General features: G+C 39.1%; 1 protein-coding gene across 4 annotated transcripts in view; it reads right to left on the bottom strand.

Moving 5' to 3' along the window:
• MAP3K20 (mitogen-activated protein kinase kinase kinase 20) overlaps nucleotides 1-25,514 on the bottom strand; it is an 89,541-nt gene that overhangs the window by 37,661 nt on the left and 26,366 nt on the right. For all 4 annotated transcript variants that reach the window (XM_057363663.1, XM_057363665.1, XM_057363666.1 and 1 more), the window contains exons 3-10: nucleotides 22,433-22,520; nucleotides 18,154-18,255; nucleotides 17,307-17,372; nucleotides 16,361-16,389; nucleotides 16,107-16,244; nucleotides 10,165-10,251; nucleotides 6,529-6,603; nucleotides 1,185-1,291 (exon numbers count right to left, since the gene is read on the bottom strand). In XM_057363663.1, the coding sequence (XP_057219646.1) occupies nucleotides 1,185-1,291; nucleotides 6,529-6,603; nucleotides 10,165-10,251; nucleotides 16,107-16,244; nucleotides 16,361-16,389; nucleotides 17,307-17,372; nucleotides 18,154-18,255; nucleotides 22,433-22,520 (692 nt within the window). The remainder of the gene's footprint in view (nucleotides 1-1,184; nucleotides 1,292-6,528; nucleotides 6,604-10,164; nucleotides 10,252-16,106; nucleotides 16,245-16,360; nucleotides 16,390-17,306; nucleotides 17,373-18,153; nucleotides 18,256-22,432; nucleotides 22,521-25,514) is intronic.

The following is a 25,514-nucleotide window of genomic DNA, read 5'->3' as shown; positions in this document are numbered from 1 at the left end:
GCCCAGGCAGGCCCGCGGGGGCGGCGCGGGAGGCGCAGTGCGGCGCTGCCGCCAGCAGATGGCGCGCATTCCCCGCCGCCGCGGCGGGGCCGGCGAGGCTGAGCGAGGGCGGCCCGGCCCGGGCTATTTATACCCCGTCGTGTGACCGGGGGCGTCCCAGCGCCAGCTCACTTTTTCCACTCGCCCCTTTAAAATTCTACGTCTTGCCTTTCCTTGGAAGGCAGCGGAAGAAACGCGGGATTGCCGGGCTTGACACGAGCCCTATTTCCATGTGCTCTTCCCTATCCTCCACCCCGTCCCGGTTTCTTCGATGCAGGGAATCTTTCAGCATTTCTGCTGCCTGCTTATTTGGYGCAGGCACAACGCTTCTTAATATAGACCGAGGCACGATCGTCTGCAAAAATCATCTCCCTGTGCAGATCTGCTTTCAATTTCCCTTCTCAAACAGAAGGCTGTACTTGGAAGCGGCAAGTTTTCTAACCCACAAATAAGCTTCAGGGACAGTTTTTGATGTTCTGGCACATACCAAAAAAGAGCCTGGAAGTCTTACTGCAAAACTATAAAATAATAAAATTTTCTCAAATCTCATCTCCATTTACGATCACTTATGAATAACAATTACAATCAGCAAYAGCTAAAATCATATGCTTAAGCAATGCTGGGGTGCTATGCAAAAACAGGACTGGCTTGGCATATGCTGTTGGATGTGTAGACACCCAGTTGATAAGAAGTAGAGAATACATAAAAACTGGCAGAACATATACAAGTGAGGACAAACAGAGGCTTGACTTGGAAGGGGGTTTTTTACCCATTACCTTATTTTGGTTTCAATATTAACACCACCTCTACACTTTTCTATGAAAATTGCAYCAAACCTACATATAATCTGAGTTCTTTTGTCCCCACACTGACTGAAAACTTGTAATTGGTTTTAAGATGTGAATCACAAAACCATAAATATAATGATGCCTTAAACCAGTGTAATAATAAATACAGGGTACAGCTAAGTGCATTGGCTCCTAATACAAGTTTCGCGACATTCTAGGCATTCCTGAAAAACAACAAGGTAAGCTGCAGTCTAAAAATACTTCAAGCACACATATTTTCTACAGTACATCATTGGAGTCTGGTGTCTTTCCGAAAAAAACCACTCATACCATTTCATCTTGAAGAAGGAAACCTACCTCCACTCCGCCTTGTTATGCAGGAATGAGTTACACTGGTCTGGAAGGTTGCTGTCATTTGACATAGATTCCAGGATTGAAATAATCTGCTTGAAAGATGGTCTTTTCTAAAGAAAAGGAAAACCAAAACAGAGCATTTGCATTCACATATAGGTACTAAAACTATCTGCAGGAATTTGTCAACTGAAACCCCACAGTTAACAGAAATTGCAACACTTCTTTCTTGCCACAACATCCTACAACAGGACTGTAAGTCTGTAAAATATTTTTTTGTTCTTCCATTAAAGAAAAGGTCAGTTTGTGTAGAGTCACCTAGGCTAGTAGGACTAGAGTTTTTTAGCTCAGTCTCCCATGCCTACAAGATAAACAGCATTAAACATTAGAATCAAAAATAATCATCTAGATTCTCAATTTGAAAGAAGATTTTTTTTTCAAGCTAAGAGGGAAAATGCTTCTAAATACAGAAGGTTGGCCCTTAAGAAACTGGTAATTGTACAGATGGCCTTTCACAGGTTTTAACACAAACTCTTCAGTGTGTGAATAAGCCATTTAGCTGCCCATCAATAATAGGCTTCTGGCTGCAGTTCCTGTCTTGCAAAGGAGATGCTTTTCAGAAAATCTCGCTTAGCTACCTCAGGAGCAGCTGGGGAAGAAGTGAAGGTTAAGGCTAGGGAAGGATGTCTTGCCTGGCAGCTAAGCCCACATCAGCGGTGTCTCTACTCTTCTGTGCTGGGCTCATTTACTGGACTTTTTTTTTCCAGGGCTCTCCATCCAGCACCCACTGTGCYCACAAGTCAGAAAGAACAGTTATAACTTTTCTGTATTTTTTACTTTTCCCTTAGTCCCACGGGGAAGCTATGAAGTAGGATAATAACTGAAAACTGAAAAAGCCACAGTTAAATGTGTTTCTTGAAAGAGCGCTGACTCTGTTAGTCTGTTTGACAGACCCCAGACAAGGTTGAGACAAAAGGTTGAAACAAAATGTAGATACATAATAAGGGGATGATGCACATTCTCTCTCTATCACGCCTTTAATTATACCATTTCTGCTAAAATTACAGATGCCGCAATTAAAACGTGCATTTTAATTTGGGAGCACAAAAACAATTAGGAACAATGCTGAGGTGTCTCTCTCAGGAAGATCCAAGTGATTTCCACATTATAAAAGAAAGACAATTTCTTTATTTTAAATGTCAAACAGCATGAAAAAGTGTCAAATGCATAACAAAAAAAAAGACAAGCTCTCTTATACTGTAACGCTGCACTATTTGGCTGTAACTGGGGGCTTTTTCTGTCATTTTTTGGTCCATCTCCATGATTTCAGGCAATGGGCAGTTCAGTGAGCTACACAGTTTTTTTTGCAACAGACATGCTTGCCCCAGCCACCCATGTGCTTGTGCAATTTGGTCTTCAGCCCAACATGCCGGGAGCAGCGAACTGGGCATGCTGAGATTCATGGCAACAGGTACTGGTTCCACAGCACATTATTTGTACTTGGTGATAGTCCCTTGTGTGGAAACCCAGCAGGGTCACGCTGCCTTTACGGGGAGCTGGGGAGGCAGCCGTCCTCCCCTCCACGTGCATGATGCTGCTGCACTTGCCACAGCTGAGCAGATSCTCTGAACACAGCCTGGAAGAGCCCAAACCTCACCTGTCAGGGTGGGCTGCGCTAGGGACACAGAACCCAAAATCCATCCGTGACACCACCAGCAACTCCAGTGCAGTTACAGGGCAGAAAAACCTTTCAATAGCCTCCACAGCCTTTTTGTTGCTACAGCTTCATCTCTTATAACCACACCAGTGGATGCAAACTGTTGAAGGGACTCAAGGGCCTCCCAACCAGTGAGAAAGCTGCCAGGCAGGAGACAGCAGCTCACTGCAATTCAGCAGAGTACTGCAACTGCTATGCACTGTCCAACAGACTGGCAGGTACATAATGTGCCTGTACTAAACAAATTCTATTTTTGGGATGACACCAAGGGCAAACATTTCCATGCTGCATTATCTACAATATTTTATGGATTATTCAGGATTAATKAACAAAACACTTCTATGAGTTTTGCTTGCTCTTTTTCTTGGGTATATACTGGGAAGAATAGGGCAGGGCTGACACTAAGTGAGCACAGCCAACACTACTACTGTCATGCCTGCCTGGAGTAACTGGAGTGGAGATAATGACGGAGAACAGGGCTTTTACTAGATCTACTGACTGATTTGGGAGAMGCAGCAACACATGCTTGGTGGGTGCTACCTTACAGGCAGAGGAGCTGCTGAGTTGTGCAGCTGGAGGTGGAACAAATGCAGAGTCACACAGTACTGTCAAYGTACTGTACATCTCTGGCTGTGCAAATTCTGCAAACAGCCAGCAGCTACCCTGCCAGCTTTGCAGCTTGACAAGAATACACAAGCCTACACTGTCCTGTGGGTTTTGTTGGTTCCTTATCCCTAGGAGAGAACAATTTCAGATTTAACAAATGCACTCTAAGTGCACAGTGGTACCTTGGTTAAAACTGGCAAGAAGTGATTTGAGAAACTGGGAGCCTGAGCTGAGGAACTTTAAACAAAAAAAGTCTTCTTTTCAGTGGATAACTGCTTAGCACTTTCTAGAAAGTCCTTATAAGGGATTCTTAAAATATCAAGGCATGAGTTGCCTTTGAAAACTGTTTCCCTTTATATCTGTGATGTCTCATACTGAAATCTTTAAAATATATGCCCCTCTAGAAATAATTCTGGCTAATGTTTTCATTGTTTCCTTCCACTCACTATTTCTTACAGAAYAGGTCTGTATAAAACCAGGATATTTAATCCATATGTCTTTCATTTCTTCCTTCTTCTCTGTTCCCATATTTCTGATTTCTATTAAAATACTCCMTAATTTCTAAACATCCTTGATGTGGGGATAAACAGAATGAACAGATGAAATAAGAAAGAATTATTCACCTGTTTTAAAAGCAGGTAACTCCAGTAAACACAGACATCACAGATAAACAACCTTGTTTCTACAATTACCTAATACCCAAGCAAAAATCACTTGTTTGGTAGAAATTTTAAGGTATGAACTGTTTGTTTCATCCAGCAGTTTAAACTGCAGAAAGACCACCATTCCAAGTATCACATAGAGCAATGCACTACAGGTTTTTTTTTTTCCTTGTATGAAGAAATTCTTAAGAATTCAAAGCAACATTAATAACTGTCTGTTCCCATGAAGAAATTATAGTGTGAGCAGTGTCTGATACTCCAGCTGCCCTGGAGCAGCTCTCCAAGTGTATTCCTTAGCCCCATCATAAATACACATCCTTCATTTCTGAGGGGTAACCCACCAAAAGATATCTCATGCTTTCTGTGGGCTAAAAGTATGCACCTTAGGAACTGCTTTTGAGCAGCTGACATGCTCAAGCTCACCCCTGCTTGACCTTTTTCATGCATCAATGATSTGATTTTCTAAAGCTAATCCTGGCAAAAAGAGAATGTTACACAGAGCAGTATTTCAGAGGAGCGTGCTCCATCTTTTGGCTCATACAGGCCACACAGCCCTTTATCAAAGCATTTTGAGAGCTAAGTAGTGATCCTTTCCCAACACGTGACTGAGTAAGTCTGTCACATGCCCAAATTGTGACCACGGATTACTCCATTTCAGTCACGTGAACAAAGTATTTGTAATTGCCTGATAGAAGAAGAGCTGCACGAAAGAAATTAGCTAAGCACAGACTGTCAGAAAAACTCCATCTCACATGAGATTCACACTTTGCACGTATCAGAGACCTCTGGGAACAACGTCCCCAGGAACCAGCCCACAACCAGATAAATTACTCTGTCAGAGAACTCAGCCTGATGGTTAAGCATCATTCTTTTACATAATGAAAATCCCTCCCTCTCCTTGAGAAACAACAACRGTCTCTGGACACTTATGGATGCGGCTTGAACAAGGCAGAGAGTGAGCTGATCTAGTATGTGCCACAGTTACAGAAAAGAAGTTACCGTAATTCTTATTGAGGCCTTTTGTAGTGATGCTGACACTTGGGAACAGTTGCTAAACAGTTGCCACTGAAAGTGTCCTTCAGTAATTACTGACCTAGAACTTACGCAGCCTATTTATAGATTCAAAAGCTCAAACCACCTTTCTCCCCTCCCTTCTGTAGAGAGGATACAAGGAGTTATTCAGAGAATGGCAATTAAATGTCTGTTCACATGGAAATCACATGTTGATAGATCTCMGTGTTCCAGATCCATTCTATAGGAAAGCAATCTCTTGCTTAAAAAAGGGAGACCAACAATGGGTATTTCCTTTCTCACACTATTCTTCTATGGCTATTCTCTAGTGATAAATTCTAGTTTAGAGCACCTATRCTCTAATTTCTCTTGGAATTAATCYTGGTCTGTCTGAAGTAGCTAACTTTCTCCTGAGTTTAAAGAAACAAAGTCYTTCCTGGTGCTTTGAATTGAGAATAAGAGCACAATTTCCTTTGCTTAACTATCCTTCAATGTCTCAAATATTTTCATAGGCCAAGGAAATGGATGCTAATCGTTGCTAATAAAGGTATTGTACCCACAGGCTGTTTCAGCAAGTTTTGTGTTGAACAGGAKGGTAGCAGAGTCCATTTAAAGAAGGTAACTCACATATTCTACAAAAGGTTTTTTTCCTGTCTAAATACTTATTTAATCCCCTCCTTGTAGCAGCAGATTAATAGCGACAATGGTTTGGCGCTTTTAACTTTTTATGCTGTTTTCATGATTAAACAGTACTGCTGTTATCATATTATTACAGTACAGTCACCATTCAAGTYCTAAGGACTTGATTAGGAAAGGGTTAATGTTCATTGAGAATGTGTTGCTTTGGTTCCTACCATATTTTATGGATTAATTTATTCTTTACTTATACTGAATTTTCAACACAAGTAGGGCACAAAACTGACCTTGAAATATGTATTTCATAACGTGATGCTCACATACATCCAAGAGGGATTAAATATTAACCTTTGAAAGAAAAAATAAAAACTGCAATTTTTCCACTTGCTCCAAAATGGCTTCATTTTTGCCATCTTACCATATGCCCTGTCRTTGTTTTTAGTAGCCAGGTAAGTTAGCAGCATAGTAACTCTTCATTAAACTCTACTCATAGTAACTCTTCATAGTAACTCTCTTCATTAAAAGGGAGAGAGAGACATTTAGGTAAAAATATATAAACCTACTGAAAAAAGAGACAGCCCTGGGTATCTTTGTGAAGAAATGTGTTTTAGCATGCATCAGYGGTGTCAGTTCAGACCTGTCCCCCAAAGAAATGCTAATGCAGTTTGCAAAACAAAGCTGAGGTGGTGGTGTAGAAATCAAACACGAATTTAATTACCTTTGAATCAGCATCCCAACACTGGTGCATCAGTTCTGCAAAACTTCTGGGACAACTGCTTGGAATGGTTAATCTCTAATGGAAAGAGAACGTACCAGTTACTAGAAGCACTTCCCTTTAGGCTGCTACTAAGCATTTCCTATAAGAACAATAGATTTCAGAGAATTAAAACAYATTCTCTCTGTTAAACACAACATAAAAATGTGGAGACATATTAGAAAGAAAAATTAAAATTACTAATACTCGCAAGAAATACAAATAATTTTTAATAAACTATAAGAGAGTAACACATCAAATGCACAAATTCCTTAAGTTCCTTAAGAAAGCTCAGAGAGAGGCAGCAAAACCAAGACAAACAGCTCTTAATACTAAAATATAACAGTTTGTGGAGGTTACTGCATGGTATTTTAAGATGCTTATCAAGATAGGAATARTGTACAGCTTGCCTTAATTCCTTTCTCCCACACAGATGATCTAGCTGTACAATGCTATAATCACTTTYGACACACAAAAAGTTGAAATACACATTACATTAAGTGAGTTAARAAGAGTTAAGTGAAGCTCTACGTGACACAAGAACGTTTCATGAACCTGTGGTCAGAAGGATTAATGAGGACATGCAGATCTTGTAAAGCACTCACAGAGCACAGTGAACTCATAAATATTTCCTAATGACTGAAGACAAGGAGCTGCTGGTTATAGCCAGGACCACAGACTACAGAGAGTTAGTTTGGAGCTAGTTTGGTTTCGTTTGCTGAGAGTTTTAAACCATRAAAAAATTCACTCAGCCAGTCTTAGAAGATTTTCACATCAAGAGTCTGTCTCCAGACTGGAAAGCCTAAAAGCAAATCCTTTCTCACATACACATACACAGATACCGAAGCCTCTCCAGTTGACTGCATGTGCTTCCAACCMCATTACACACTGAAGGGAATCCCTCTGATATCACTAACTCAGTTAACTGACCTCAGATGCTTCATATTATATAAATAAATTTTTAAAAGTTAGATTAAAAATGTTACTCTGTGAAAATGAGTCCAAATGTAAGAGGGGTTAAGCTGGAAAAAGGGCTCCTTTCCTCCAAGAGGCAAGAACCAGGTATTACAGTCCTGTTTAGACAAAGCTGCCAGGAAGACCCTTTAATCTGCCCTACTATTGCCATTTCAGAAGGAAAGCAGAGCAAGTTATRCCACTCGGTACCATTACATTACTGCTCCATGACCTGCAAAGCCYTACAAGACACAGCAGCCAAAAGTAAGAGTTAAAAAAATCTGTTCCACGAGCATTTCAACACAGTAAGAACTAGAAACATGATACTGAGGCAGGGCTCTGCAGAAGAGTGATTATTAATGTCATAACTAAACATGCAAGGGTTTCTGTGCAAGAAATACATAAGAATTCAAACAATGCATAAATAAGTTGTACTGGTGCTTGATCTCTAATTGAGTCATTAGTCTAAAAATATACTGGTTAGTCCTGCTGTAGTATTGTCTGTAGCCATCACTGTTCTAGGAGGTGGATGACCAGTTGCAATCACCACTTGTCTCATATGGGCAGAGTATCACCTATATAATATGAAATACAAAGGTAGCAGGTGCCAAGTGTCATATTGTAAAAAAAMCTGTATTTCTTAGTGGCAATTTATTATGAGATCATGTCTAGCATAACCTGAACTCTCATGCTTTGCTTTTCTGGCTAAAAAAAAAAATCTCTTAACAGAATAAAAATAATACTGTGAAAATTACGCAGAGTATTGAAAGAGATCCATACAGAAAYGTAAGAATCTACTCCATTTACTGGCATCATGCTTTGCAAAGGGGATTTTTCACCTGATGCAATTACACTTTGGCCTCAATCCCATGCTGATTTTAACAAATGACTCGCAGTCCAAAAAATGGAGGACTGGCTCAACCGTGATACAATCCTATTGTGGACTGGAACCATACAACCCCATTGATATCAACAGATTGAACTGAGAGCAGAACCTGACCCTTACACTTGTTTTGGGACACAGAAAACTAAGAAGAAAAGTAGCACAAACTGACTTTTACAAGGCTTATGCTGGACATGTTACCCAAGTCATGGCCAGAAAAAATAAAAGTTCTGCAATGTCCTCTAAGCTCCCTCACCGCCCTCTAAGGRAAATGGTCCAACAGGCTGGTGGTACCCAGCAGGCAAAGAGCTGGCTCTGAGAATGACACCCCTTAAGTTTCTTCAGCCATGAGTAAAATAGTCATGTCCATATTTTGTTCATACTGTATTTTACACAATTCCTTTCTCTGGAAAAYTGTAGAGAAATGTGCATTGTACTCTCTGACATCTTTCAGCATGTGACTACACCTCTTACAACATTCCCAATGCCACTCTGTACCTTTATATAAAACTGCATGTGGTAGGCACAAGAAACAAATACTGTTGATGGAAGGCTTTAYGGTTCCTCCTTCAAAATGATGTATGAGGCTTTTCCTAAACTAGGAGAAAGAGTGTCTTTGTGCCCCCTGCTCTGATAAATGCAGTAGAAGACCACATTCATAATCTTCACACTGTTAGTGCAGCATTTCCAACTAATTGGTATATCACAGTRTCACTCACTGGAATTAATCCAGTCCTCAAACAGAAGAAAAAAGAAAGAGGGAAAAAAACACCAATAAAAAACATTAAACTAAGAGGAGGAAACCTAACTCCTCTGTTTAACTCTGAAGCATTTTGAGAAACAGTTTATGTAGAATAATAGAAATCTGTATTGTACAGCCACTGCCTCGCCATTGTAATGTTTCCCAAGCTTCCGCTGTGTCTAGATAGAGGAGGTTTCATCTTTGTGGAGGATTTCCATGCTTGTCTGTGTGTGGTACAGTCACAACTTTAAATGTTTTTTAAATGTAGTTACTGTCTTTGATATCAAGGGACTATGTGTTCAGATATAYGCTCACATGTCCAACTAACTGAAAGCCTCAATTTGTGAGAAGAAGAGAAGCGAGGCTGGGGACACTGTACAAACGGTGTTTACACCACTGAAGTGCTTTTGAAATGGAAAGACTCTGCATGAGGAGGCTTGCAGCTATGCCACAGCCTTGCCGATACCAGTGAGGAGCTCATCTTCAATGTAGTGTTGAACGTAGGTGGCAAAACTGTAATTTCTCTCTTTTTTTAAAACTATTTTTTCTTCTTTTATTTTTGAAATTTTCATCTAAGCGGCAGTTTCTTGTACTATAGTGACTCCTGCTGGGAGAGTTAAGTTGAAGTAGCTGAAGGTCTCTTACAGATATATCAACTCCCGGCCAGTAAAAAGATGTCCTAAACGCAGGAGATGGAGTTAAACTGTTCCCCTACCTTGGACGCAATGGCTCCTTTCATCACTAAGAACAAACCCCTAGGTTTTACAATTGAGACTGAGAAACTAGTACAGTACTTGTACAATTTTTGATCTACAGCATCACGACGTGAAGCTGCAACAATTAGATGTAAAGGGTCCATTCATGAGGAATAACATCACTTTGACCCTTTGTGTTAGCTCCTACTGCTAATCTTTCCATACGCGTGAACTTACTTTCAATTTGAAGAAGATGAAAAAGTCTTTTGCAAAACCCCAATACTGTTTTCTGATCTATGTACCTGAATGTAGAAACGTAGTCTTACCTCGTTTTTTTCCACTACAAGCCAAGCTACTTGTAATCCTTCCAAGCCTTTAAAGGGGACCTCCCTTGTTAGCATCTCCCAGAGAACCTGGAAGAGAAAAAAAGAAAAGAATTTTTATTTCTGTACTTTGTATTTTAAATACATTATTAAACCTTGATATAGCACTACTCTGTATCCAATTACCAGGCAACCAGTTTTCATTTGCAAGAACTTGGACCAGTGTTTGTGTGCAAGATCCTCTCACAAAATTAATTTAAATGTTTCTGCTTTTTCCTCTACAGATACACCAAGATGAAAAACTGGGTTGTTTTTTTACTATCTTTGTACACTATAAAGTTTGCATTTGGCAACTGGGACTTGGGAAGACAATGAACYCTTCCCTCTCCTTCTCAGCCCCAACTAGACATATCTTTGCTTTGCAGATTTTTCATTTAAAAATATTTCTATGTGATTGCAACTAGTCAATATGATCCATAAAGTATTTTGCTCTGATATGCCTATAAAAATATAATTTTGCAATCAAAAGTGTAATTGTTTATCTCCGAGTATATGATCATGTTAAACTAAGCAATATGCAGCATACAAAAAATTACTCTGCTCTCCTTGAAATTTTATAGACACACTGTCCTTAGATGTAGAAAGATCTCCTGATTTTGCATGCTTTTAGCATTTTGGTAACACAGTGCCCAAGAATCTCAGCTACTCTGTAGAAAAGAATTTGGCATCACCAAAAGGGCTTCAAGTCAATGAATCCAATTTGGTTTTTTTCATTGGAACAACATATCGGAATTCAACCAAAYTAACAGCACTTTGTACCTACACTTGTATATGTCCCTTTTTTTTTAAAAGCAGAACCTTCATATACATATCTTATTACAAATATCTACAAACTTTTTCTACTGCTCATACATCAAGTATAACAACAACCAAAAAAATCTTYAATGGATGATTTGCCAACTGCATTAAGATCCTTATGCAAGTCTCTATATCCTCACTGTTTGGGTTAATACCCAGCTTTATTCCAGCTGCATCATTTTGAATGGATTGTGGGTAGCTATGAAGATAATTAGATAAAAAATGCAACAATATTGGCAGATGGAGGTCAAGAAACATGCAGCAGAGTTGGGCCTTCAAGCAAGTGAACAGGGTACTCCAGCAATATACCATTTGAATAATTCTGCTTGACTCAGAAGACTGATCGGTAAAGGTRTCTTGGAAAAATAAGAACAGTTTTTCTGAGAATATGAAATATATGGAGAAAGCTATCACAGATGTATTCAATTATCCTGTTAGCTTCAGTTCAGTCCTTTTAGAAGGAAAAAAAGGCACCTCAGTTGTAACTCCAATTATCACCTCTCTACTTCTAGAGAAGGAAATTTAACTGTGAGAGAAGGAAAAAAATTAGCAGTCCCATGTACTTCAGACAAAACCAGCTGTGTACAAACAGTTTAAAACAAAGATCTCTGGACCAAATCAAACATGCGGTTGAGCAGCCTTGCAGAACCACCTCATCTGTGTGACTGTACCATGAAACCACAGAGGAAAAACTCAAGTTTGCACATCAGATAGGGCAGTATCAAAATACAACTTCCAAGTAAGACAACATAATGAAATACATGTTAAATATCTTCAAGAGCCTTGAGCAGGAAAACTATTGCTGTGCTACCTTTCTTTCAGAAGACTGTAAATTGGAAGAGCTGTCTTGCTTCATTCATGCACATGTGTTTGTGCAGAACATTTTGCACCGAATTCCTTTATCATGACACCTTTAGTGTTTATTTCCACTGCCTGGACAGATCACTGCCTCCCTAAACCAAAAGTGCTAGCTAAAAACTTCCAAGACTGCACAGTTGAAGAGAAAATCAGCAATCTGACACAATATGAAGGATTTTTCTTAATGCCTTCATTTTACTATTTAATGAAAATGAAAGATACAAAAGTGGGATGTTATAAAACTTTGTATTTACTTACAGAGGTTTAGAAAACAGAAAACACTTTAAAAACAATTTAATTTTTGTATTCAGGCTAATTGTATAGATAAAGCCTTTCCTTCCAATGGTGACATGTCTCTATGTTCAATTTTACAGGAGTTTCAACCCCACCTCATAGACTAGCTACCCCGAATCATCAGCTACGGTGAATGACTACATCAGCAATCTTTTTAGAAGCAGCAAATGGGTACCTTCTGCCTTCTCATTTGCCTCTTCCTCTCCCCAAGGTGATTCAGCAGCAGACAAGAACCTCAAGCTAAATTACCCCAGCCTCCTTATTGTGAAGTACACACTGTTCATTGTACAGAGCCGGCTCCCCAGCTCACTTCATACGGAAATCAATTTATCTTTCTTTTCTGGAGTATAATCTAATTGAGACTGACATGGTTCACTTCCCCTCCCACCCATGATGGTGAGGATCACCCGCTTTCCCAATCAAATCACATCTCTGTGATGATGGACAGCAGGTGGTCACAAAGAAAACAGCGAGGCTGGAAACAATGATGAAAAACAAAGCAAGGGCATTAAATGTAGTGGGTTTTAAGCTGGAGCTTCTGAAGATGTTGGACTCATCTTAGCATACAGAGGAAAAGAAAGGAGAGATAAATGTATGAAGGTTCACCCTATACATGRAGACGAGAATAAGAAATATGTGGTCATCAGAAAAAGCTCACACACTTACTTCTGTCAGCTCAGCTGTGCATTTAAATTCTTATCCTTTTGACTATGTGACAACTCAAAGGAAAAATTAAACCCAAAACCCTACTACCCCATCCCCCATTCAGTGCAAAGCCAACAAAGATCCAAAGTGCCATTTGGAGAGAGAAACATCCAAGTAATCTGAGGAAAAGAAAATACTCTGAATATATTCATTGAAAAAGAAAAAAAGCTTTCTCTGATAGGGCACTGTTCACAGACAATGGTCAGGAGCCACAGTTAGCAGAAGTACAGCATAAGCATTAGCATTGCACTCACAGAGGTACTGCCCTTAGGCATGAAAATTAGGTCTGTCTTCTCTGCATTAATCCAACTGCAGTTAAAGATCGCATCATTCTTTTCAAAAAGAGCAAGGGATAACCCCTGGAGCTGGCCAACACTGCCTCTATAAATAACATATGTTCTCATAGCTAAAGCAATGTTTGAACAGCTGCTATATTTAATGGCAGTCTCTATGCCACCAATAGCCAATTAATGGTTTTACTTATTTGTTCCTGTAAGTGATAAAATAATTCAGATGCATCGCGTAAGTTTTCTGTGATTAAATGCTTTTCTACTGATACACAAACATACACTGGAGTGCACTACGAACAGTTCTGCCAGGATAACATATTCTGAGCATATGTCTTCATGATTTCGAAACAGCTTTTCGAGTGACACTGTCATTCCACATGCACTCTCCTATCTGGCAGAGATGCAAGGAATCATTTTTGAGCAACATACAATGACATAAGAGTCAACTTCAGGGTTGATAACTTGTAACACTTGGTTTCTGTTGTTTAGAATATGGATTTAGAAATGGATCAGAAAAGAGAACTACAGCATGGCTGAARGAAAGTGTAAGATCTGTCTTTGTGTGGTAATAAATCTGGAAAATTTAGCTTTAGCATTTCATGACAGCATTATAAATTATTTACTATGTACCTCAGAGAATACATAGGGCTGTTTAACCATCCATGAAAAGCAGGACAAGCTTATCTAAACCTTAGCTATAAACATGTATACAGCTATTCACAAAGAGGAAAATTCATTTCAGCTGAGAAGCAACTCAGACCTATAAGACTGCAGGAAGACTTCAACACCTCGTGGAAAAAAGCTCTTGGGCAGCTTAAGCAGAATATTTTAAAGCACAGTTTGGTTTGTAGAAAGAAAAGATAGTCAGATAAAAAAACAGAAGAAAGGAAATTCAAGAAAACCATGGGGAAGACGACAGATACTGCAAATGAAATATCTATTCCTAGCATCTTACTAGTTTACATTTGAAAGGGATTCTGTTCTTTGTTAAGAGGACTTTAACTGAAGTAAAGCAGATTTGTCTCTAGCACAAAAGCTGCTGGCAAGTGTTATGCTTYAAAAAGGGTTTGTTTTTATAGATGATAATAACTTGTAGAGACAAAAATACCCTTTCTCAGATTTCTTGTTTTCAGACCCCTAGCTAATKCTCTGATAGTCGTAACACTTATAGGGAGACTCCAACTTTCGGTTTTATATTCAGGCCATTTCTTGCAGATATAACCCCATTATATGAGTAAATTCAGCTACAGAGAACTTGGGCCACTGCCATTCTTCATTTCTACCCCTCTATCTCCTCTGAAAATGATGGTGTTCCAAAACTAGAGTTATAAAAAGATTAATTACTCCTAAGTGCTCATGAATTCATAAGCTTCTACCCACAGCAGGATACACTGGTTCAAAAATAATATATCAAAAAACTATGGGTCATTATTAGACATTCTAAAGTAGCACTGCACACCCATAACAACGTTAAAATACTCCGGTAACACTRAGGTGTTTTAATAAAGAGAGCAGTTCAGTTCTTCCTCCAAGTACAGAAATGTCAAAGGAACCTTAATTTCTGAATGAGAAAAAATAAACTATGCACAACATACTGTTCTCAAGGCACTGTTAATACTTGCCATGATAAGACATTGAACAATTTCTTACCTTTTCCCACTTTGAAAACATCACCAATAGTCAATTCAAACCAGGATGACTATGTGAGCAATTTGAACTATAAGACTATRTTTGGAATTTTTCCTCTAACACTGTTATTCTGTTTTGAAACTGGAATGTTTTCCTTCAGCAGATAATATGTGATTGCTTCCAGTAACAGTTTACATTAACATTTACATTTGTTAGCTTATGTTTCCTTACTCTTTGTGATTTAGTTCAGTTAAGCAAGCAAGGATTATGAATCTGAAAATATAGGCTCCTTGCAAACCTTCAAATTTTCATTGTTAAGTGATGTCACATCATGTCTCAAATTTTTTTCTCACCATAAACAACTGTTCAGCAAAAAGTTTAAGTCACCGTCTACTGGGATATTAGCTTAGCTATTGTATAGCCAGTGCCTTCCTCACATCTACCTCCTTCCACCCCTCAAAGAGAAGGAGACAACACTTGACAGAAGAATTTCTCATTCTGCCACCCACTGTTGACTCCAAACACTAAATTACTTAATACACCAATATGCATGGCAACTACAGCCCCACTTCCTTTCCTTTTTCCCCCTAAGTACTCTTTACTGTCCTCTGCCAGAGAAAGACTATGGGGTCAGGTACACAATTGATCTGACCAGGAAGGCTATTTCTGGCATACTTTGTATTGCAGAGCMAAATTAAATTAGAGTTTAACTATGGACAGAGTGAAGTAATTCACATTACTGAATCCAAAAATCTGACATTCTTAATGAACTATAACTGATTCCTCACCCTTCAGCAAAGTGGTACTGGGCTTCYATATTTTAAGATGGGGTCTGTTCTCAGAGATGACGATAGCAGTATCTTTTAAACAATTAGGTATAGAGCAATGGCTTTTTAATAAAAATCAGWGACACTTCATTTTGGGGGAAGTGGAATGCTAATAATTTCATCCTTTTGCACACTAATTACAGGACAACCTTTTTCTCCTTGGTTCCACAAAAAAAGCACGAGCAGAGATACAAGATGCAGGTTGTTCAGCAGCTCCTGAAAACCTTTGGACATATGCTGAATACTTGTGGCAAAGCATGCACTTCCTACACTGGCATGCTGCTAATCTAATCAGATCTTGCTAAACATGCAAGATACCATGTTCTTCCTATCATTTTCAAGCATGTAATTATAAATTATGTGTCAGTCTTAAAAGGGAGTGTGGAGTTTTTTGTTTTTCTTATTTAGAATTGTTGTCCTTGCACCACACAAATTCTGTCACCCTGGGGAACTGCTACAATGCATAGTGAGATGAGGCACTCACCACTCCGTACGAGTATGTGTCACATGTTTCAGACACTGGAAGACTTTGAATAACTTCTGGGGCCATCCACGGGAAAGTGCCCACTAATGACATGTGTGTTGTATGGGAGTGGAATCTGGAGGCACCAAAATCGCAGATCTGGCAAAAATAAATAAAAAATTAAACTGGTATTGGAGTATCAACCTCCTTCATCAGACATGGAAACACTGAGTCAAGCAGCACCGTCTCTCTACAAATAATTAAAGTGTTCATACCTTTAATACACCATCAGCAGCTATAACAACTGAAAATGAAAAAACAGAGCATTACAAGAATGTTAAAAATAAACCCAGTACAGTATTTTTACAGCAAAATACTTTGTTTTCCAGTAAGACAAAGACCCTGAGGTGAGCCAGAACCAGAACGTCCACAGGTGCACAACTGTCCTGGTTTCTTTAAGATGCTTAGGGAACATCTCTCAAGCCTCCAAAGAAATGCAAAACCTTTCAGGCCTTACTGAGTTAAAAGAGGGCAACAYAGATGAAGTTCATTCTCCCCAATACAGGTAGCTTTATCAAGAAGCTCTCTGGAAGATTCATTAATAAAAGGAGAAAGCCTATAACCAAGGTGAGACCCAGAAGTTTCTTGGCTATTATTTCCCTGTGTGCATTATTAAAATCTGTGCCACTTCTATCCCACTACTAGTAGTGGAAGTTTCATCTAAAAGGCAACGTTCAGCAAATTTCAGAAATGGCTGTCATCTGCTAAGTATAGACTCCACACTGAACGTGTATTACTCAAACACTCTGAATATCTGTCARACCTCAAGAGGCCACAGCAAAGACAAGATTTTCTGATAAGAAATAATAGGCCTTATCCAGTCTATTGTGTCTTGTGTCTGCCAACCTTTCCTAATAGAAAAAGGAAGTGACAAGTGTCCAGGCAGTGTCTGAAAGCTATGAGRTGGTGAATCATGGCTGCAAGACACATGTTGAAAAAGCTCTCCATAATGCTCTAGATGATGCCAGATCTGTAATAAAGCTCAGACAGGCTCAGGATGGGGAGGAGGGAACAGGCTCTTCTGTGCCTCAACAAGTGCAGCTTTGATGACAACCAAGGCATTAGTTACTTATGCTTGTTTGCAAAGCTCAGGCAYAGATTTAAATGCTACGTTAACAGGTAACGGTAAATGCAGAGTGTTTCAGTGTTTTTCTACTTTACCATTCCTGGACTTCAGGTCCCTGTGGATAACTTTGACTGGAGCTTCCATRTGTAAATAGTGCATTCCTACATAAAACAAAGGAACAATCTCATTAGACAGGCTGAGCAGGACCATCACATATCTGCAGTCATGTTTCCTGCTTCCCRTTAGTTGTACTCATGGTGAGTTGCCATACCTGTATGCCATATTGATATGCTGAAGGAGAAGCAGAACTTCCCATAATCTACTTCAAGTAAAAAGCAATAAGCAAAGTTCACGTATCTCTCAGATAATCTACATGGATATGCTAACTGTTTTTAACATCATATATAGTTATTTTCTCTAACTATATATAGTTAAGGAGGTGTCTACACAGTCAAGCCAGATATTAATTTACTTTCTGTTCATTAGTTTACACTAATTCTTGTGTGGTCRGTCACAGAGAACATAAAGGATGGAACAGCTTATTCTACATTATTATATGAAGAATTTCAGTATGTCTGCTGAGAATAAGTCCTTAGCTTCCTTAAATGTCCCAAATCAAATCAAATCTAGCAGCAATTATGTACTTTACCTCATAATCACTCTACATCAGCAAAATTATCCTCTTGGGACTTAGGGGCACAMCAGAACTACCTCATAGAAGCCATTTTGACTCCAGAATATTTTGAATTCATAATAAACACGGAACATATTAAGAATTGTGAATGGATTTTGCTTTTTTTATGCATGTATGTTTTGATTGGTTTTGTAAATTTGTTACAATTTGAGTAAGGAAGACTAGGAAGGCTTTCCTGACTTCCTAAGGAAAGCATCTCCAGCTATACACTTTGCTGTAGTGTACTATACACCACTCTTCCTGCTTACCTTTAGCTATGTCAGTGGCCCAGGTCATGATATGATCCATATCCATCTCTTCACTTTTGTTACTATTAATATAATCAAACAGTGAACCAGCAGAAGCATACTCTGTAAAAAAAACAGCAACAAACAAGATGTTTTAAAACATTSCATCTAACTTGAAAGATGTAACAGAAACTTTGCCAGTTCCAGAAAGYACAGTCAGCCTCTGACTTAATGGTGACTTTGGGCTCAACAGCCTAATATTATTACCAATGTAGTAGGAGAGTTGTAGTTTGTCTGATCATCCCAACACAGGCATAATCTACTACTAATAAAAATGAAAAAAACAAACGAGTGTAATCATATAGAAAGACAGGCATTATAATGAATAGGCATTAGAAAGCTTTGGCATCAAGAAAGCTCAGACAAAGCAGTTCAAATTGCAGAGTAAAAGGTTCTGGATGCTCCTTGCTCAGGACAAGCAGACCTTTTTCTTAATTTCCCTTAACTATACCTACAGAATCCCACAGCAGGATTCTGTGGGTACAAACAAAGACTTCTGGGGCCCATTGGTGTTTGGAAGGGTAGCAGRTGGAATCCAGTCTCACTATCAAGAGTTGTGGGGCTTAAAGCAGGAATAACAAGCCAGTTACATCTACACACATTAAGGTCTGAAACTGAGACAATTTAGATCTCCACAGTACCACTTCCACATAACATAAAATTCTTTTTTAAACAGTGAATTTGTCACTCTYGATCAGAAGAACAGTTAACAGATGAGTTTGCTGGTATCAGATCCATCTTACTGTTYCTAAAATCACAGGATACTCCCCACTGGTAAGCAGTACTGTGTATAAATGATGCCCCATAACAAAATGTAATTTTGAATATTTTTTTTTCTTTAAGTAAAGCCACATGCTAAATATATAACTTTCTGCTAGAAAGAACGAATTTGCAAGTAGAAAGTTTCCTATTTCCTCATGCAGAAACAGAACAGCAGATCAAATMATTTGTTCATGAAAAAATGGAAGGATGAAACTGAAAGTCTAACCCTGACACAAGCAGGACAGATTTCCTTGTGCTGTACGTTATGTACAGATGTACATGCTGTAGCTGTACAGGCTGTAGCTCTTCCGCTCAGTATTTATTCAATAAGTATTATGCTTATTTAGAATTCATTCATATTTCGCCAAAAACACAACAAAGGAAGTTTGTAAGATGAAGCAGCTGAYAGATTTTCTTTTGCCTGTTTGCAATGACAAGGCAGGCACAAGCCACACCCAGTGCAGCCCAAGTACCACAAAGACCAGGGGGATACAAGGAGCAGCTCAAGCCCTTTGTCCCTCTCTCCCAAGGCTATTCAGTGCGCAGAATTTAGAACCTACTTAAAAGATTGTCAAAATCTTTGTGTCATTTCAAAGCAGCCACAAAATCATTGCCTCTAAGACTACATCAAATATATCTCAATTTTGTTAATAAYAATAATGACTGATACATGATAGGCTAAATGCATACAAGAATTTCCATTGTTCCTCACCAAGAAAATTAAAAACATTGGGAAATTGCTGCATGGGGAAGGAAACTGAGACCAGACTGAATTGGCAGCCTAGAACATGGCAGGCTAGATAGGAAGACTCCAGTGCAAAATGAGAGAGGGAGAAAATACCAAGTTCCTTGAAAGTAAACACTCAAGTGACAAGTTAGCTTTGGATCAGTGCGGCAGAACTTCCCACTGAAAGGACAGACGTGTTGCTTCTGATGTTCCTGAGAGAGGGGTAAGCTGCTGACCTGCACATTTTCACAATTAAAACAGAAGCTTTTTTTACCCATGATGTCATCATTGGTCTTATAAATGGATTCTTCAGGAATAGGTTGGCTGCATGCTTTGCATGCCTTTACAATGCATAATTTGATCCACCAGGGTCAGGGACAACTCAGCTCCTCGAGCCCTTTGCCACTCTGTGCAAGTAGAGGCAAGCAAGCTTCAATCAACAAAGCTCCACTGCTGGTATTTCTTCTATGTACTCATTGCGCTGCAGGTTTTTACTAGGAGCTTGTGGATTTGGAAATCATATTGCAAGGTCAATGTTCTATCAATAATGGAAAAGAAATATTTGCTAGAGAAAGAAAGGCTTTGACTAATACCCAGGCCAGACTGGACCCACACTGTGTTGRGCTGTGGGATATATACAGTTCTGTGCAATGGGGGCACAAGCTCTGGGAACCATTTGGGGGGAGGTAGCTGTGGTCAAAAGCCATATCTGAAAGCTACATATTAAGACTGCTGCTGACAGAAACAGCAGTGACATCTACAATGATGTGATCCATATTTACACCAGGTAGCAGGATGAGCTGYAACACTGACATTAACCGCAGATGTAGCCCTTCTCAGAGATCTCTTTACCTATCCCMCATAAGATACCACATGCAGCTAATACTCAGTACATGACAACACTTGGCTGAATGCTCTCATCTCCATCACTCTGAAGAAACATAAGTTTCTCAAGATTTCTTCTTGTTTGGGATGCCGCCTCTCAAGAAATGAATCTCTGACTAAACACAGCACTGGGTCTGCAACACTGAAGGCCATCCAGAATACCACAACGTGAAAATCCCTCTAAAAGATATTTCAAGCGCAATTAACATTTCTCAGTAACCACTCTCTCATTTGAAAATKATATAGGGAAATGGAGCCTTGCTTCTCTTCCAACCCACAGGACTCCAGTCCCCTAAGATGTTGCAGGGAGAATCAATACAGTTTGCTGAAAAAAAACAAACCACTTTCTTCTTTAGCCATGTTCAATCAGAGCTCCCTGAGGAACAAAGTGGTTGAACTACACAYCATGGCTTCTTTCTCACAGGCAATTAAAGAGTCCCCATTCTCAATAGCACAATTAATTACTTTAGTTGCTGTCTGTCCTGTGACTGGTAAGCAGGTCATATGCCCTCCAAATATTGACTTTTGTGAGATCAAACTGAGGACTTCTAATCCAGACATYATCCCAGTCATTGATTACACTTCTCCATTGATTACACTTTCTTCTCTGCTTCCTAGTTTATACTCACTTAAAAAAGGATAATAAAATTATATTACTTGATTTATTAGTTTTCTATTAATTTTATTGCTCCCAAAAGGAATTCAAGTTCCCGTCTATATGCTATCACCAGTGCATTTCTGAGTGGTGTGGACTGTGGCCACTCCATGCACCCCTGGAATGCTGGCTGCCACACCATGACCTCGAGCAGGCTGATACAGTACTCTTCAGGGCATGGGGAGCTTTGCTTACTACAGCAGTATCTCTGATGCACTCCTACCAGATCACACTGCCATCTGCTGTGATAACCAGAAGTCTAAGAGGTAGACAGAAATAACTGCATTTCCACAAGTTCTGACCACMATCTAAGAACCAATAAAAACCTGACCGGCAATGACTCAAACTGGTATTAGATTATGTTACACACAAAAGACTACTCATCATATCGAACTTTGAAATGTTAAAGACATGCCAAAACATGCCCCCTAATCCACACTTTCTTGCATTTAACGTCTTCAAGCATTTTTTCAGCACTTGGAAAATTGCTTTGCTTTGGGTTTACTTTCTACTACTATCTTACACAGTTTGTCCATACAGGAAAGGGAGAAAATTCTGTATCTGGACCATCACCCAAGATAAGGGTAGGAAGCTTAAAGCAGTGATGGTAAAAAACCCAAACCACCAACAAAAACCTCCAACAATACCACAAAGAACMATTTCTGCATAATTCTAGGAATGTCAAAGCAAACGAAACCTAGTTTCCAGTGAATAAAGGGAGTTGTCTTACAATGCCTTATAAACCCTTGGCTCTACTCTGAGCTCTTCCCACTGTGAACCTCACAATACAAATCCTCCTATTTTCAACAAGCAGAAGTCATGGTGCAGCTCTGCTCTGAGTAGACTCCCAGCCTTCCCTCTTCACAGAGCCAGTCAGAACTTTGTATCATGCAAACCTCTACTTTTGTGACACACTAGKTAAAATGGAAAAGTAATTCTCAGAACAGGGTAAGAGAACACAGTGAAAGCTATTGTTTAAAGGAGTCCTGTGTTTGGGCACTAAGAACAGCAAAGGCCCCACCTGCCTCCATGCTGCCACCAGCTACGCTCCCAGCCTGGTTCCCASCTCTAGCACTTCCATTCACATTAACGCCAGTGGTCTTTTACATTCAAAGACCAGAACAAAACACTGTAATTGGGAAACACTGGAGGTAACTTTGCAAAACTGGAGTTTTACAGAGTCAAGAAAAAGGTCAGACAAAAGTCCTTACCTGTAACTATGCCATAATTTGGAGGTTCAATGACAGCTCCATAGAACTGAATGATGTTTTTGTGACTGAGCACACTGAGGATTTCTGCCTGTTGAAAATAAACAMACATTCAAGTCAGACAATTAAAACTTGGTCATCTACTATGATAGTTTATTTTATAGCCCAAYGGGTATACACATATAAGTAGCATATGTATATAAGACCACACACATCTAGGAAAGACTTAAAAAATGCTTGACATTTTAAAACCTGCTGATAGATTTTGGCAGATGAATGCTTTGTATGTTTGGGGTGGGGAGGGGGAAATAAATTTCARGCTATTTTTTCATGGCCAAGGCACAGATGTAGGAAGTTAAGTCTTTGGAAAAACTGAAGACCTTGGAAAACTTTGTTCAAAGAAAGATCCAGGATTTTTGGCAGAGCAGCAGCAGTCCTATCCAGAATTCRTGTTTATGCACAAAGTACTATGGGTTCAGTGAGTCCAGAGCTTCAGGCTTTTAGAGCATACTATGCACACAAGCTCCATCCAATGTTTACTGGAGATGTAGAATTTCCAGGCATGCGCTGTGGAGTCTGATTAAACACACACAGCAAGTATGCTTGAGATTGCCAAATAGACAGCAGTGCAATTGAAACAGCTCTTCAGAGCAGAATTCAGATGTTTGGCAATTCTGGACAAATACACAAAACCTTCAAATTCCACTTGAACAATACTGCTGGGTTTGAGCAAGAGACTGCAAGACAATGAGACTGTATCCACAGAAATTAAGACATATATGCCCTGTAGTTTTTGAGAGAAAAGGGCAGGTATCTCGTCTGTAGTTTATTAAAGTAAATACTCAACAGATTTTAGACACATGTGTTTATATTAATATACATATTATGCAAATACAGATACATACTATTGTTTCTTTTTCTCCACAGTAATGCTTTAAGAGTTCAAGATTCTTGAAGAAACTTGAACTTTAAGAGTTCAAGATTATGTTAACGTTATACCAGGCAAAAGCATCTAACAAGAACAAGATCACGATTAATTCCTCAGAACTTATCAAAAGTTTCTGATTGATCCCTTCACAGATCCCTTGACTGGCAGTGGGAGTGCTGCTGTTTATCCACAGGTGAGTTTTCACACATATTCTTAGTTACCTGCCAATTACATTATTTTGTGGCTTTGTAGATTCACTGAAAAAGGAAGACTCCAGCAGTTTTGATGCAGAAAGCTATGGTGCATGAGCTACTGCTACTGTAATAAATGTAGAGCTAGAGCAAACCAGTATTTGTTTGGTCCATGTTTTATAGTTGGTACCATAATACATGAGCTTAATTGCATGATTACAGATAAAAGCATTAGATGACTCAATTTTTTTGCCGTTGTTGTTGCTGAAAGACTTCTTTGAGCAACTTCAATACAGTTTTGAATTAAGACCTTTAGCTAATGCACAGACATTTACACATATTCAATTAAATCTTTAACTACAGTTTTGAACTTAACTTGTGTTACACTAACTCTTCACGCTGCTTAGCCTGCTCATCAAGAAAAGCAGTATTACCATCACATGAGTAATCTTTTTTCACAGTASCAGAAAATTAACATTTTTAATGTATGCTGCTTTCAGCAAATCATACTGTAGACTGACTTACCTACAAGTCCACAAAATAATTTAATTGGCAGCTACCTAAATAAACGTGGGAAGACTCACCTAGTCACCTAGTCTGCAACGCTCRTAGAGCCAGCAGCAGAAGCAATAGCAGCAGCAAGAGCTGCACTTCCACCTTCCCTAGCCTGGAGAATGCAGGTGACAGTTGAGTCATTTAAATTATCTGAACAGCTTTTGTATTATGTTTGTATATTCCTTAGGAACGATTCAATGGAGAAATGTCCTCTAATTCCTACCAGGATTACTGCCAGATTACCAGGAAATCTAACTCTCCTTGACTGCCTATCTGAATATTCAGACATAAAACAGGAATACACAAACARCTAGACAAACTATCTAAACCATGTTTTCATTAATGCCTTGGTCAGAGGAATGGRAAAAAAMCATTTTCTTTTAACGTACTTAAAACTCCATGTCTTCAAAGCACTGTGCTTTACAACACAAATACTTCAATAGGTCATTTGAATTAAATTGATGAGTCTTACATTCAATTTTCCCATAGCATACTATATTTAGATCAGGGCTACAAAAGTAGTATTAATCTTTTCAGCAAATGATAAAAAATGCTGCATGATTAACAAATCCAAATGCCATAGCTCCCTATTCCACCACAACAATGCRCAGGACCCAGTGACTGCTCTCCATCTCACACAAGACAAAGCTGGATTCAGTGAAAGCCCATCAGGTCAGTGGACAGCAGGAGGGGCTGCACTGCCATGACACCAGCAGCAAATCCCATACCAACCAATCATCCAGAGCTACCATGACGGGACTGCAAATAAAATATGAGCATCAGGTCAAGAAGACGAGTACTTCACTGCCACAGGCACACTGACACGCAGTTCTTTTATCATTCGGAAATGTGAAAAAGTTTTACGATTATCTTATTTACTTTATATACACTAAGAAGTAGGAAAAAATTTTGCATCAACCATGGCTAATACTATCACCTTCACACAGATGTTCATACTCCAGTTTGGGATTTAACAGACACTGGAGCAAGCTTCCATCTAAGAAATGCATAAAAACACCTTCTAATTGCCCACAAATATCCAAAATGAACAGCTGGGAGAAAAAAATTGCCAMCTCTCCCTAAGGACCATTGAATCTGAAAGAAATTCTCTTTAAACACTTTTATCACTCTGCTGTTGTTAGCACTAGCGATTCTAGACTATTCTTTCCATGTTTTGTTCTTCAGCTGTAGATCAGCTGTGAACTCTATCAGCCAATTTAAAGACACTTATTCCTTACAGCGAAAACCAGATGCAAGTCAGTCCATATCTTTGAAGCTTTTGTACTATCTTTAACAAGAAGGTGACATATTTCAATGCAAATACAATGCTATCAATTCAAAATAGCAAATTACAAAGTGGTGGCTAAAGACTGGTATTTCAAAGGTCTCTTAGGCACCAACAAGAATATTT

This window comes from Malurus melanocephalus, unplaced genomic scaffold (assembly GCF_030028575.1).
Source record: "Malurus melanocephalus ecotype Western Australia unplaced genomic scaffold, MMel_1.1 scaffold_30, whole genome shotgun sequence".
Classification (NCBI taxonomy): Eukaryota; Metazoa; Chordata; class Aves; order Passeriformes; family Maluridae; genus Malurus; species Malurus melanocephalus.
The sequence above is the reverse complement of the archived record's forward strand: the minus strand, read 5'-3'. Positions and strand labels throughout refer to the sequence as shown.